The sequence below is a fragment of the Hemitrygon akajei genome, chromosome 26 (genome assembly GCF_048418815.1).
Source record: "Hemitrygon akajei chromosome 26, sHemAka1.3, whole genome shotgun sequence".
Taxonomy (NCBI): domain Eukaryota; kingdom Metazoa; phylum Chordata; class Chondrichthyes; order Myliobatiformes; family Dasyatidae; genus Hemitrygon; species Hemitrygon akajei.
The window spans coordinates 13,055,486-13,070,105 of NC_133149.1; the positions used below are offsets into that span (position 1 = coordinate 13,055,486).

The 14,620-nt window shown below is 45.0% G+C and overlaps 1 protein-coding gene across 3 annotated transcripts in view; it reads right to left on the reverse strand.

Moving 5' to 3' along the window:
• snx19b (sorting nexin 19b) overlaps positions 1-14,620 on the reverse strand; it is a 206,328-nt gene that overhangs the window by 175,384 nt on the left and 16,324 nt on the right. For all 3 annotated transcript variants that reach the window (XM_073029578.1, XM_073029581.1, XM_073029580.1), the window contains exons 5-6: positions 12,953-13,083; positions 743-836 (exon numbers count right to left, since the gene is read on the reverse strand). In XM_073029578.1, the coding sequence (XP_072885679.1) occupies positions 743-836; positions 12,953-13,083 (225 nt within the window). The remainder of the gene's footprint in view (positions 1-742; positions 837-12,952; positions 13,084-14,620) is intronic.

A 14,620-nucleotide genomic window follows, 5' to 3' on the forward strand; every position in this document is an offset into this window, starting at 1 on the left:
TTCATTTCAAGAGAACCAGAATATAAAAGTAAGAATGTAATTCTGAGGCTTTATAAGGCACTGGTGAGGCCTCACTTATGAATATTATGAGCAGTTTTTGGAGCGGGTTCAGAAGAAATTTACGAGAATGATTCCGGGATTAAAAGGGTTATGGTATGAAGAGCATTTGATGTCTCTAGGCCTTTACTCACTGGAATTCAGAAGAATGAGAAGGGATTTCATTGAAACCTATCAAATGTTCAGAGGCCTGGATAAAGTGGATGTGGAGAGGATGTTTCCTGTAGTAGGGGAGTCAAGGACAGAGGGCACAGCCTCAGAATAGAGGGACATCCATTTAGAATGAAGACTCTTTAGCCAGGTGTTGAACTGTGGTGACCATGTCACTGGGGGCATTTAAGGTGGAGTTTGATAGGATCTTGATTAGTCAGGGCATGATAGGTTATGGGGAGAAGGCAGGAGAATGGGGGTTGACAGGGAAAATGGATCAGCTGTAATGAAATGGAGGAGCAGACTTGATGGGCCAAATGGCCTAATTCTGTTCTTCTATTTTATAGTCTTCTTTTAGATACATCATATGTTTGAAGTACACTCAGAATCCCAAAGAGAACATTATTGGGAGATAAAATCAGTGTCAGAAAGGTCTTGCTAATTAGTTCTTTCATGGACCACACATGGCGATAATGAACGACTTTCAATGTTTGGCTTTTATTGCAGGAATAAAGCAAGATAATTGCAGACTTACAGCATTTTCATTGTAGCAGTATGTGATTTTTGCTTGAATGTCTCCAACGTTTAGTGCTGGAGCAATCTTACTGGAAGCAAACCTTAGGCGAGATCTGGAAAAAATAAAGTCAGTGGGAAGCAAAGCATCAATATGTGTGGCCTGTACACTCCCTTTCCGATATCTGTCGACAGCAGCCTTCAGTTCTAAGGACAGCCCGGTGTTCAACCTGATATTCAGTTTGACTTTAAGAGAAAACTCACATTTAACCAGGATGTAAAAACCACTGTTCATAACCAGAGGCACAAAAGAGGACAGACAGTGGAATACAAAGTGCTGAAGGAACTCAGTATGGCATGCAGCTCCATGTCAACGTTTCAGGTTGATACCCCATCCAGATGAAGAATCTTGACCCAAAGAGTCATCAATCTATTTCCCTCCGTAGACAATTCAAAACTAATAATAATTTAACAGAGCACTAAGATTGGAACACGCGCACAAAATCAATACATAAATTACTAACACAAAATGGTAGCGTAGCAGTTAGTGCAATCGCATTTAAGTGATCATCAACCGGGTTCGATCCCCATCGCTGACTGGAAAGAGTTTGTATGTTCTCCCCGTGACCGCTAACTCCAGCCACCTCCATCATGAGCACTTGCTTCCCTAATAACGAGGACCTCTTCACAAGTCAATGCCTCAAAAAGACATGCACCATTAAGGACTCCAATTACCCAGGACACACCCTCTTCTCATTGCTATCATCAAGAAGGAGGTGTGGGAGCTTGAAGACCCACGCTTAGCACTTTAGGAACAGCTTCTTTCTTCATCATCGGATCTCTGAATGGACAATAAACCAACCCACAAACACTACCTCACTATTTTTGCACTACTTATTTATTTAATTATATGTATTTCTTACTGTAATTTCTAGATTATGTATTGCACTGTACTGCTACCACAATACAGCAAACTTCTCAACAGACGTCAGTGATATTAAACCTGATTCTGGTTTCCCCTGGGTGCTCCAGGTTCCTCCCACATTCCAAAGACGTACATTTAGGATTAGTGAGTTGTGGACATGCTATGTTGGTGCCACAAACATGGTGACACTTGCAGGCTGTCCCCAGCACTATCCTTGGATGCAAAATGATGCATTTCACTGTATGTTTTGATGTACATGTGACAAATAAAGCTAATCTTTATGCCCATCTTTAGAAATTGAGATGTCAAAAAGAGATTTTATACTTTCAAACATATATGAAAAAATTATAAGATACAATTTCTTAAACACAAAGGATTCTGCAGATACTAGAAATCCAAATTAACACACAGAAAATGCTGGAAGAACTCAGCAGGTCAGGCAGCATCTGTGGAGAGGAATAAAGAGTTGATGTTTCAGGTTGAGACCCTTCCCAGGCCTGGAAAGAAAGGGGGTAGAAGCCAGAATACGGTGGGGGTAAGGGAAGGAGTACAAACTGGAAGATGAAGCCAAGTGCAGGGGAAGGTAGGTGGGTGGGAGAGGAGGGGATGAATTGAAAAGCTGGCAGTCATAAACACAAGAGATTCTACAGATGCTGGAAATCCAGAGTAACACACACAAAAAAGCTAGAGGAACTCAGCAGGTGAGGCAGCATCTATGAAAAATAAAGAGTCAATGTTTCGGGCTGCGACCCTTCTTCAGGACTGGAAAGAAAAGGAAAAGCTCCAGGATAAAAAGGTGGGGGAGGGGATGTAGGACTAGCTAGATGATAGGTGAAGTCAGGTGGGTATAGGGCTGGAGAAGAAGGAATCTGATAGGAGAGAAGAGTGGACCATAGGAGAAAGGGAAGGAGAGGCACCAGGGGGAAGTGAAAGACAGGTGAGGAGAGGCAAGAGGCCAGAGTAGGGAATAGAAGAAGAGGGAAGGAGAAAGGATTTTTTTTTTTAAACTGGAAGGAAAAATCAATGTTCATGCCATAAGGTTGGAGGACCCCCAAACAGAATATGAACTGTTGCTGCATAGACCTAAGAGTGGCCTCACCATGGCAATAGAGGAGGCCATAGACCAACATGTTGAATTGGGTATGGGGAATGGAATTAGAATGGCTGGCCACCGGGAAACCCTCATGTTGCAGATAGAGATGAGATGTTTGACAAAGCAGTCCTACAATCTACTTCAGGTCTCATGATTCAGGGGAGGCCACACCAGGAACGCCAGGTAGAATAGATGATCCCAAAAGATTCTCCGGTGAAGTGTTGCCTCACTTGGAAAGATTGTTTGTGGCCCTGAACAGTGCTGAGGGTAAGGTGAATGGGCAGGTATAGTACTTGTGCTTATTGCAGGGAGCGGGGACAAACGGACAAGGGAAATCACAGAGAAAGTGATTGATCCTTGGAGTTGTGAAGTGTCAAATGGAAATTCGCTTGTACCTCATGTATTAAAGTAGCACGTACAAGCAAGCTGGATGAACTCAGCAGGTCGGGCAGCATCCATTGACTGTTCATTTCAGTGGAGGCTGCCCGACCTGCTGAGTTCATCCAGCTTGTTTGTATGTGTTGATTTGACCACAGCATCTGCAGTGTACTTTGTGTTTATGTATTAAATAGAACTCTGTTCGGTTTTGTCTCTTGAGCGATCATCAACAGAGTGGTCTGACTCAGAGTGGTACAGCTTTGGCTCATTTGGGCTTCAGCAAGGTAAGTGGATTCCATTTTTTTTCTTGAATTTTTTGAGGAATAGAGAGCAAGTCTGTAGGGTTAGTACTCTGCTCTGGGTATCAGATGTGGAAATCCCGGGAATCTTCCAGTCTCCCAGATGGCCACATCTGCGCCAGGTGCACCGAGATGCAGCTCCTCAGAGACCGTGTCAGGGATCTGGAGCTGCAGCTTGATGGCCTACAGCTTATTAGGGAGAGTGAACAGGAGATAGAGAGGGGCTACAGGGAGTTAAGTCACCTGTAGACTGCAGGAGTTAAACAAGTGGCTGATTGTCAGGGAAGGGAAGAGCTCAGATAGTAGAGAGCACCCTGTGGCCATCCCCCTCAGTAATCATTACCTCGTTTTGGATGCAGTTGGGGGGGGGGGGGGGGGGTGACCCGACAGAGGATGACCATGGCGATCGGGTCTCTGGGACTGAGCCTGGTTCCGTGGAGCAGAAGGGACAGAAGATGAGGAATGCGGTAGTCATAGGAGATTCCATAGTGAGGGGAACAGACAGGAGGTTCTGTCAGCCTGATAGAGATACCCGCATGGTGTGTTGCCTCCCAGGTGCCAAGGTACAGGATGTCTTGGATCGGGTGCAGAGTATTCTGAAGGGAGAGGGTGAACAGCCGGAAGTCTTGGTACACGTTGGTACCAATGACATAGGTAGAAGGGAGGAGGTCTTGAAGAGAGAATTCAGGGACTTAGGTTGGAAGCTGAAAAGCAGGACCTCCAGGGTAGTAATCTCAGGATTGCTGCCTGTGCCACATGCTAGCAAATGCAAGAATGGCATGATCAGGCATGTGTGGCTGAGACACTGGTGTAGGGGGCAGGGCTACGTGTTCCTGGATCATTGGGGCCTCTTCTGGGGCAGGAACAACCTGTACAAAACGGACGGGTTACAATTGATAGATAGATAGATAGATACTTTATTCATCCCCATGGACATTTTTTTCCAATGTCCCATATACTTGTTGTAGCAAAACTAATTACATACAATACTTAACTCAGTAAAAAAAAATATGATATGCATCTAAATCACCATCTCAAAAAGCATTAATAATAGCTTTTAAAAAGTTCTTAAGTCCTGGCGGTAGAATTGTAAAGCCTAATGGCATTGGGGAGTATTGACCTCTTCATCCTGTCTGAGGAGCATTGCATCGATAGTAACCTGTCGCTGAAACTGCTTCTCTGTCTCTGGATGGTGCTATGTAGAGGATGTTCAGAGTTATCCATAATTGACCGTAGCCTACACAGCGCCCTTCGCTCAGCTACCGATGTTAAACTCTCCAGTACTTTGCCCACGACAGAGCCCGCCTTCCTTACCAGCTTATTAAGACGTGAGGCGTCCCTCTTCTTAATGCTTCCTCCCCAACACGCCACCACAAAGAAGAGGGCGCTCTCCACAACTGACCTATAGAACATCTTCAGCATCTCCCAAAGGGGTCCAATATCCAAGCAGGCAGATTTAATAGAGCTGTTAGGGAGGGTTTAAACTAATTTGGCAGGGGGATGGGAACCGGAGTGATAGGGCTAAGGAAGGGGAAAACAGAAATAAATCAAAGATAGCGTGCAACAGAGATGATAGAAAGGACAAGCAGGGGATAGGGAATAATCACAGCCAGTGGAATGATTTACAGGGCAATAGAGGTATTGTGCAATTAAAACCGAAAGCAACAAATAGTGTTATATTTGAATGCATGCAGCATAAAGTGAATGATCTTGAAATTCAGCAACAGATTGACTTGTATGACCTTGTGTCCATCTCTGAATCTTGGCTAAAGCATGGTTGACATTGGGAGCTGAACGTCCAAGGATATGTGGTGTATCGGAAAGATAGGTTAGTAGGCAGAGGGGGTGGTGTGGCCCTGTATATAAGAAATAATATTAAATCATTAGAAAGGGATGACAGGACGGGAAGGTGTAGAATCTCTATGATGGGTTGAGTTAAGAAGTGGCAAGGTCAAAAGGATCCTAATGGTAGTTGTATACATGCCTCCAAACAGCAGCCGGGACGTGGATTACAAATTACAGCAGAAGACAGAAAAGGCATGTCAGAAGGACAATGTCATGATAATCGTTGGGGATTTTAACATGAAACTGGATTGGGAAAACCAGGCCAGTACTGGACCTCAAGGGAGAAAATTTGTAGGGATGGCTTTTTGGAACAGCTTGTTGTTGAGCCCACTAAGGGATCCACTGTGTTGGATTGGGTATTGTGCAATGATCCGGAGGTGATAAGAGAGCTTAAGGTTAAGGAACCCTTAGGGAACAGTAATCACAATATGACCGAATTCACTTTGAAATTTGAGAAGGAGAAGCAAAATTCCAATGTGTCTGTATTTCAGTGGAATAAAGGAAATTACAATGGCTTGAGGGGGGAAACTGACCAAAGTTGACAGGAAAAGGACACAAGCAGGAAGGACAGCAGAGCAGCAATGGCTGAAGTTCCTGCGAAAAATGAGGGAAGTGTAAAATATTCCAAGTAAGAAGAAATTTTCAAATGGAAGAAGGACACTACCGTGGCTGACAAGTGAAGTCACAGCCAAAGTAAAAGCAAAAGAGAGGGCATACAAGTAAGCCGAAGCTAGTGGGAAGGTAAAGGATTGGGAAGCTTTTAAATACTTGCAGAAAGAAACTAACAAGGTTATTAGGAAGGAAAAGATGAATTATGAAAGGAAGCTGGCAACCAATATCAAAGAAGATACTAAAAGCTTTTTTAAATATTTAAAGGGTAAAAGAGAGTTGAGGGTAGATACAGGACCAATAGAAAATGACACTGAAGATATTGTAATGAGAGATGCAGAGATGGCAGAGGAACTGAATGCGTATTTTGCATCAGTCTTCACAGTGGAAGTCATCTGCAGTATACCGAACATTCAAGAGTGTCAGGGAAGTGAAGTATGTGCAGTAAAAATTACGACTGAGAAGGTGCTCAGGAAGCTTAATGGTCTGAGGGTGGATAAATCTCCTGGACCTGAAGGAATGCACCCTCGGGTTCTGAAGGAAGTAGCTGGAGAGATTGCGGAGGCATTAACAATGATCTTTCAAGAATCAATAGATATAGCACTGTACCGGATGACTAGTAAATTGCAAATGTTGCTGTGCTATTTAAGAAGGGTGGGAGGTAGGAGAAAGGAAACTATAGACCTGTTAGCCTGACATCAGTGGTTGGGAAGTTGTTGGAATCGATTGTTAGGGATGAAATTACGAAGTACCTGGAGGCACATGACAAGATAGGCCAAAGTCAGCATGGCTTCCTGAAAGGAAAATCCTGCCTGACAAACCTACTGCAATTCTTTGACAAAATTACAAGCAGGGTAGACAAAGGAGATGCAGTAGATGTGGTGTACTTGGATTTTCAGAAGGACTTAACAAGGTGCCGCACATGAGGCTGCTTAGCAAGATAAGAGCCCATGGAATTACAGGGAAGTTACAAGTGTTATGACCCCAGCCCCCTCCTTTGTGAGAATTGCAAGAGAGAGAGAGAAGCCTTACGGTTTGGAATGTGGTCTGGCCTCTCAGCCAGACAAAAGCCACGGACATGGCCATTGTCTTGGGAGACACCTTTGTGGAATAAGGGACTGGACTACGTGCAAACCCTCAGGGCAACGTGGGCTGGGTGATGGGGGAAAGATTGCCTCACCCCCACCCTGATTGACATCTACAACCCTGCCAGTCCAGATAAAAGGTGGGCTGCCGAGGCGGGGCCTCAAACGCACCAAGGAGACACACGAAGAAGACACGATAGCGCTTCCCGTCGGAGCGGGAAGCCATTTTGAAGGAAGCCACGTGCGTTAGATTCCGGATCGGGAGTCTGTGGCTGAAACCAAAGGAAAACCGTTTTAACTAACAACAGGGATTTGCTTCGCAAAGACGACGGGCAAGTGTTCCTTCTTTCTGACCACTCTCTCTCCAACACGTGAAATGCCAGTGGTTCCCAAAACAGGAAAGCCTGCAGATTTTGAGAGACTCTTATATTCTATTGGACTCAGTATTATCCCCTAGACAACGATAGAGCTTATTTCTGATTGATTATTTCTATAGCTGTGTTTTAGATTGAGTTTTGACGACGTATATGATCTGAATGTTTTGTATTAACCATACGTTTGTGCCCCTTTATAAATAAAAACGTTTGAAAATAGCATCATCAGACTTCAGCGGACCTCTCTATCTTTGCTGGTAAGTCACCCGGTTACTGGGAACGTAACAAGTGGGGTACTCGTCCTGGATTTGAAATCAAAGGGGAGGGTCAGTGAATCGGGCTGTAAGTCCAAACTTAAATCTGGTTACGCAGGTAGCCAGACAGGAAACCAGCAAAGATGGATGTGGATGAATTTATGAGAAACCCGACTGTAGAGGCGCTAGGGGCGGCTACCAAATTAGACTTGGTAAATCTGGCAAAGGAGTTAGACCTCACAGAGGTGAGGTCATCAATGAAAAAGCAGGAAGTGCGAAGGGTCATAACTCAGTATTACATTGGGAAGAAGGTGTTTGCAGCTGAGGATTTGGAAAATATCCCTGAAAAGAGATTAGCGAGTGGGACAGATCAGTTAGAGTTGGAGAAAGTAAGGTTGCAACATGAATTTAAAGTAAAGCAGCTAGAAGCAGCTGAGAAGGAACGGGCTGAGAAAGAAAAGGAAAAGGGAAGGGAGCAGGCATTCAAACTAAAGGAATTAGAGGTGAAACGGGGTCATGAGCTTCAGTTAAAGCAGCTGGAAGCAGCTGAGAAAGAGAAACAAAGGAGCCATGAGTTGGAGCTGGACAGGCGAAGGCAAGAGCGAAGAGAGAAAGGGGTAGAGAGAGAGGAGGGGTTTGATGTTAGTCGGGCGTTGAGGTTGGTTCCCCCCCTTCGAGGAGACGGATGTTGATAGTTATTTCTTGCTTTTTGAAAAGGTGGCAGTGAATCAGAAGTGGCCCAGAGAGCAGTGGGTGGCGTTGTTACAAAGTGTGTTACGAGGGAAAGCACAGCGGGCATATGCAGCGTTGCCCCCGGAAGGGGAAGGGAATTATGACCAAGTAAAGGAGGTCATTCTCTGGGGTTACGAGTTAGTACCTGAAGCGTATAGACAAAGGTTCAGAAATTTAAGGAAAGGGTGGAATCAAACGTATACCGAGCTAGCCCATGAGAAGGGTGTGCTCTTGGACCGTTGGTGCTCCGCGGAAAAGGTGGCCAGGAATTATGGGCGTCTCAGGGAGTTATTTTTGATTGAGGAATTTAAAGGTTGTGTTCCGGAAGAGATCCGGATGTATTTGAATGAGAGGACGAATCAGTCCATCTCAGAAATTGCTAGGTTCGCAGATGAATATGCCCTAACCCACAAGACAAAGGTTTCCTCGCCAAAAAGTTCCCAGAGACCGTAGGAATGGTGGAGAAAGCCCGCCGGCTGAGGCGGAGATCCCGCTGGGAGCTAGTGGTAAAATTGAGGAGGAGAGGCAAGACGGCAGGAGAGGTCCTGGCTTGACCTGTTTTAATTGTGGAAAGGTGGGTCATATTGCATCTAAATGCTTTGCTCCGAGAAAGGAGCCAGAGAGAGGGAAAGCAGCGATCCCTATCAGGTGTGCAGTGGTAATCAGAAAATCGGCAAGAGGGTCCCCGGGGAGCAGAGAGCGCAAGGGGTCGGAGATTTATCTGTCACACGGAACCGTGTCTGTGAGGAAGGGGGACCCACCAATTCCCGTACGGATTTGGAGAGACACGGGGGCGGAGCTATCATTAATTAGCCGTAACGTATTACAATTCAGACCTCCGACGGGCAAGGTAACCCTGAGAGGAATAGGAAAATGGACAGAAAGGGTGTCTTTGCGTAGGGTCATTTTGGATTGTGAGCTGGTGTATGGATCAGTTGAAATGGGGGTGCCATCAGAATTCCCGAGAACTGACGTGGACGTCCTCCTTGGGAACGATTTAGCCGGGGGAAGGATTTGGTCAACCATGACTATGACCCGCCGACCGGTGCGTGTTGAGGCCCCGCCCGTAGAGTCCCCGAGCTATCCCGCATGCGCGGACACTCGCAGCCTGTCGAGAGCGGCAGCAGAGAACGGGAGCAGTTTAAAATTGGCCAGTTTTGATGTGGCCCAGACGTCTTTACCGACCCTGTGCCACGAGGGTTTCGAGGGTGGTAAAACGAGGAATAGTAACGTAAAAGGGGGTAAGGGAGAGAAGGTAGATATTCCCTTAGCAAAGAAAAAGGTCCTAGAGGTAGGAAATAAAGATGAGAAATAGATAAAGCTGTTAAAAGGTCCAGGGTTGGACATAGATGATCTGTCTGGTTTGGCAAAACTGTTTGAAGAAGTTGTAAATTCTAAACGTGTTCCCGATAATGAAATGAGGGCAGTCCTAGATGAAAAGGATGCCATTACCTTGAAGAAGTCTGCTGGGTTGGCAGATGAGGTTGCTTCAGCCCACGGGGTTGAGTTTACTCCGGAAGTGAGTTGCCCAGAAAGTAACTGGGAGGATCAGGGGAATTTAGAATTTGAAAAGGGTACGGGTATTGAAAGCCTGGAAGAGGCCAATGCCCCGTTTGAGTGTGTCCAAGATGGGGATGCACGTGGTCCTGAACCTAGTCACGGAGCTCAGAAAAAGTCTGAGGTATTTGACTCAGCTGGACGAGACGGCCGTCCTTTTGGGTCAGATAGACTTGGTTCGGGGAAGAAAGGGTTAACCTTGGGAAGTGTGAGTTCCCCGATGGTTGTGCTGAAGGGGGTGTTCAGAGTTAATGTGGAGTTTACGAATGGGGAGATAACTGTTGTTGTGGAGGAGAACGGTAAATCTGTAGTTCCCAAATCGAAGGAAAAAAAATTAAAGTCTAGATTGATGCCTGCGCATCGATTACAGGTTGATTTGGAATGTAAGGGTGCCTCACACGCTATTGTTATTCAAGAAAGCGCTGTGAGGAAGCCGAAATTTAAATGCGGCCGGAGAAAAAGGTTTGAACTGAAACACGTCAGCCTGCATGGTCTTGACAAAAGGGTTAACTACCTGTGTAGCATTAAAGAATTGGGTGGAAATTGGTTGGGGACACGGAGTTAAGAGAATAACCCTCGTGGAAAGGAAAGGCGGGAGAGTACCTCGCCAAATTACTCAAGTTCCCCACGGGGGGACTCACCGGAAAAGAGGCGATGGTTAATAGAAAATGCCATTTTTAAACAGCAACGCCGGTTGTACGGGTTTGAGCCAAAGCCTGTGAATAATAAAGACAACCCCTTTGGAGACCTGCCGGTGAAATAACACGACTGAAACGATTAGTATTTGTATAAATTTTTGTAGATGCACCTAAGCTAAGATCACACCTCCTTAGTTTTGTTGCTGAAGAAAATAAATAAATAGGTGGTTATTGAGCTGAAATTTGATGCTACAAGACTTTAGTACTGTACGTGATGTTAAGATATTAAAGAAAGGGGCACTGTAATTGTTACCTGTTTAGATACTGACTTGAATGTATAACGGTAGTACTCTGTGAAGAGAAAAGCTTGTGTAGTATGTTAGGTTCCAAAAATCCTGTACGACTCTGTACCAACTTGTTTTTAACCGCTGGTAAAAAACTTTTAAGAGGGGAGGTGTTATGACCCCAGCCCCCTCCTTTGTGAGAATTGCAAGAGAGAGAGAGAGAAGCCTTACGGTTTGGAATGTGGTCTGGCCTCTCAGCCAGACAAAAGCCACGGACATGGCCATTGTCTTGGGAGACACCTTTGTGGAATAAGGGACTGGACTACGTGCAAACCCTCAGGGAAACGTGGGCTGGGTGATGGGGGAAAGATTGCCTCACCCCCACCCTGATTGACATCTACAACCCTGCCAGTCCAGATAAAAGGTGGGCTGCCGAGGCGGGGCCTCAGACGCACCAAGGAGACACACGAAGAAGACACGATAGCGCTTCCCGTCGGAGCGGGAAGCCATTTTGAAGGAAGCCACGTGCGTTAGATTCCGGATCGGGAGTCTGTGGCTGAAACCAAAGGAAAACCGTTTTAACTAACAACAGGGATTTGCTTCGCAAAGACGACGGGCAAGTGTTCCTTCTTTCTCACCACTCTCTCTCTCCAACACGTGAAATGCCAGTGGTTCCCAAAACGGGAAAGCCTGCAGATTTTGAGAGACTCTTATATTCTATTGGACTCAGTATTATCCCCTAGACAATGATAGAGCTTATTTCTGATTGATTATTACTATACCTGTGCTTTAGATTGAGTTTTGACGACGTATATGATCTGAATGTTTTGTATTAACCATACGTTTGTGCCCCTTTATAAATAAAAACGTTTGAAAATAGTACCATCAGACTTCAGCAGACCTCTCTATCTTTGCTGGTAAGTCACCCGGTTACTGGGAACGTAACACAAGCATGGGTGCAGCATTAGCTAATCGGCAGAAAACAGAGAGGGAAATAAAGGGATCCTATTCTGCCAATTACCAGTGGTGTTCCACAGGGGTCAGTGTTGGGAGCACTGCTTTTTACAATATATGTCAATGATTTGGACCATGGGATTAATGGATTTGTGGCTAAATTTGCCGATGATACAAAGATAAGTGGATGAGCAGGTAGTGTTGAGGAAACAGAGAGCCTGCAGAGAGACTTAGATAGTTTAGGGGAATGGGCAAAGAAGCAGCAAATGAAATACAATTTTGGAAAGTGCATGGTCATGCACTCTGCTGGAAGAAATAAACAGGCAGACTATTATTTAGATGGGGAGAGAATTCAAAATGCACAGATGCAAAGGGATTTGGGAGTCCTAGTTTTAACCTCCAGGTTGAGTCAGTGGTGAAGAAGGCAAATGCAATGTAGGCATTCATTTCTAGAAGTACAGAATATAAAAGCAGCAATGTGATGTTGAGGCTCTATAAGGCATTCGTGAGACCACACTTGTGTGCAGTTTTGGGTTCCTTATTTTAGAAAGGATATACTGAAATTGGAGAGGGTTCAGACAAGATTCACGAGAATCATTCCAGGAATGAAAGGGTTACTATATGAACAACATCTGGCAGCACTTGGGCTGTATTCCCTGGAGTTCAAGAGAATGAGGGAGGGATCTCATAGAAATGTTCCAAATGTTACAAGGCCTGAACAGATTAGATATGGCAAAGTTATTTCCCATGGTAGGAGGGAGTCTCGGACGAGAAGGCACGATTTCAGTATTGAAGGACGTCCATTTATAACAGCGATGCGGAGAAATTACTTTAGTCAGAGGGCGGTAAATCTGTGGAATTTGGTGCCACGAATGGCTGTGGAGGCCAAGACATTGGATGCATTTAAGGCAGTGATAGATAGGTTCTTGATTAGCCAGGGCATCAAAGAGTATACGGTGAAAACGGGAGTAGGGAGGACTGGAAGAATTGAAATATATATATATACATAAAAACAAACAAGAAAAAAAGTGAGTTAGTGTTCATGGGATCATTGTTCATTCAGAATCATTGAGTGTGTGTCATCAGGCTCCTGTACCTCTTCCCTCTCCTCCTTGATGGCAGTAATGAGAAGAGGGCACTTCATCTTTATGTAATAAAAGATTTCAAAGACTAAAAAGCCTTTATTGTGTTTTACAGGTACCTACTTGGTAGCTTTCTTTCCATCTCCTTGAGACTTTCCATCTACATCACATTCTCCCAGTTCTTCCGTCGGACTTTGGGGTTCTATTCGAGGGAATGCGGTCTTCAATGTATCTACAATTGCACCAACAACAATCTGTAGGAAAGGCAGCTCATGTTAACACAATCTCCTTACAACTGGTGGAATAGCATCGATAAAATGAATCCCTCAAAGTTCAAAAAAAGATATTATTAAAGTACATTTATGTCACCATATAGAACCGAGATTCATTTTCTTGCTGCATTCACAGTAAATACAAAAGAAATGAAATAATAATAATAATAATATACTACGAAAGGAGCTTTTGATAGGTCTGGGCCTGTACTTACTGGAGTTTAGAAAAATGAGGGGGTATCCCATTGAAACCTATTGAATATTGAAAGGACTACATGGAGTGGATATGGGGAGGATGTTTCCTATACTGGGGAACTCCAGGATGAGAAGGCACAGCCTTAAAATAGATGAATGTCCCTTTAGAACAGAGATGAGGAAAAATTACTTTAGCCAGTGGGTACATTGAATGATCTTTATTGTCATTATACGTGGGTATAATGAAACACTGTTTGGCTTCCTCACAGGCAATCAAACAAAGCGGTAGATAAAAACAAGACAGCAATAGAAAAACGGTATTAAATAGATAAGTAGCGGAAAATAAGTTGCAGCAGCACCAGAATATCACAGTAATGCACAAAGTGCCATTAGTGCAAGTATTTGAGTCCTTGTGTGTGCTCACAGTTTCAGTCATTGTTCTGTGGGAGTGGTGTGATGGAGGCCACAGCTCTGGGGTAGAAGCTGTTCCTCAGCCTCTTTGTTCTGGTTTTTAGTGTCCTGAACCTTTTGCTGGACAGCAGCGGGTCAAACAGGGAGTGGCCGGGGTGTGTGGTGTCTCTGGTTATGCTGATTGCTTTCCTCCTGAGTCTGCTGGAATAGATGGTGCCCAGTCCTGGGAGCTCCATCCTGACAATTCGCTGGGCCGCCTTCACCACGCGATGCAGGTCTTGTCGCTCAGCGTCTGTGCAGCTGGCATACCACACTGTGGCGCTGTTGGTCAGGGTGGTTTCAATTGTGCTTCTGTAGAAGTTAAGCAACAGCTTATGTGGGAGTTTGGCCTGTTTCAGCTTTCTGACGAAGAAGAGTCTTTCTTGAGCCTTTTTTACAAGCAGCGAGGTGTTGATGGTCCATGTCAGCTGCTTTGACAACATATCTCCAAGGAACTTTAGGTTTTCCACACTTTCCATTACCTCTCCATGTATATGGAGGGGGGTGTGTACTCTGTTCTTTGATCTCCTGAAGTCAATGACCATCTCTCTTGTTTTAGAAGTGTTAAGGACCAGGTCGTTGTCCTTTCACCACTCCGTCAGATGATCCACCTCGAGCCTGTAGGCTGTTTCATCCTCGTCCAAGATCAGGCCAACCACTGTGGTATCATCTGCAAATTTAATTATGGAGTTGGAGGTGTAGATGGGGGTGCAGTCATGTATGAAGAGTGTGTACAGCATAGGGCTCAGCACACAGCCCTGAGGGGTGCCTATTTTTAAGATGAGGGTGGTGGAAGTGTGCTTACCAACTCTGACTTGCTGTGGTCGGTCTGTGAGAAAGTCCATGACCCATGAGGATAGGGAGGAACCAAGGC